This window comes from Seriola lalandi, unplaced genomic scaffold (genome assembly GCF_002814215.2).
Source record: "Seriola lalandi dorsalis isolate HSWRI2012SDOR001 ecotype SW California unplaced genomic scaffold, Sedor1 jcf7180002054970, whole genome shotgun sequence".
NCBI lineage: Eukaryota > Metazoa > Chordata > Actinopteri > Carangiformes > Carangidae > Seriola > Seriola lalandi.
In genome coordinates, this window is record NW_019525521.1 from 1,183,259 (window position 1) to 1,183,721 (window position 463).

At 41.3% G+C, this 463-nt stretch overlaps 1 protein-coding gene across 1 annotated transcript in view; it reads right to left on the reverse strand.

Annotated features, from left to right (window-relative positions):
• Positions 1–207: 207 nt before the first annotated feature.
• Positions 208–463, reverse strand: part of LOC147817367 (uncharacterized) — a 5,533-nt gene continuing 5,277 nt past the window's right edge. The window contains exons 7-8 of the mRNA XM_087170956.1: positions 333–443; positions 208–243 (exon numbers count right to left, since the gene is read on the reverse strand). Of these exons, the coding sequence (XP_087027082.1) occupies positions 208–243; positions 333–443 (147 nt within the window). The remainder of the gene's footprint in view (positions 244–332; positions 444–463) is intronic.

Sequence of the window (463 nt, forward strand, 5' to 3'; positions counted from 1 at the left end):
TTCTCATCCTCTATCCACTCAATTGTATTAGTCTCTTTCTGGTCTTTTATTACAAATTTTTCCTTAATCTGTTGGAGGTTGTTGAAGTTGACTTTATTGGGAAGGGGTTGGTCTGACTTAAAGAATGCCCAGGTCAAGGCCTCAAGTGTATAAATCGCAACTTCCCTAATATATATATCTGAGTCAAATTTTTGGTACACATTCTGGTCAACAAATGTCCTTGGCTCTTTTGGCCAGCTGTTTCTGTAGGTCGGATTTTCGTCCATTAGAACATTTCTTTCATTGGTAAAAACTGGCTCTCCTCTACTGCCAGGCTCATTTCTAATAATCACGTTTCCGTTCCTATCAAGGGTTGCCACCACTTTCTTGCTGTCATCTTTGTGTCGCCATTGCACCCCGTCTAGAGAGACTTCTTGGGTAATCTTCTGTCCTGTGTGCATGACCTGGATCACAGTATTACTCA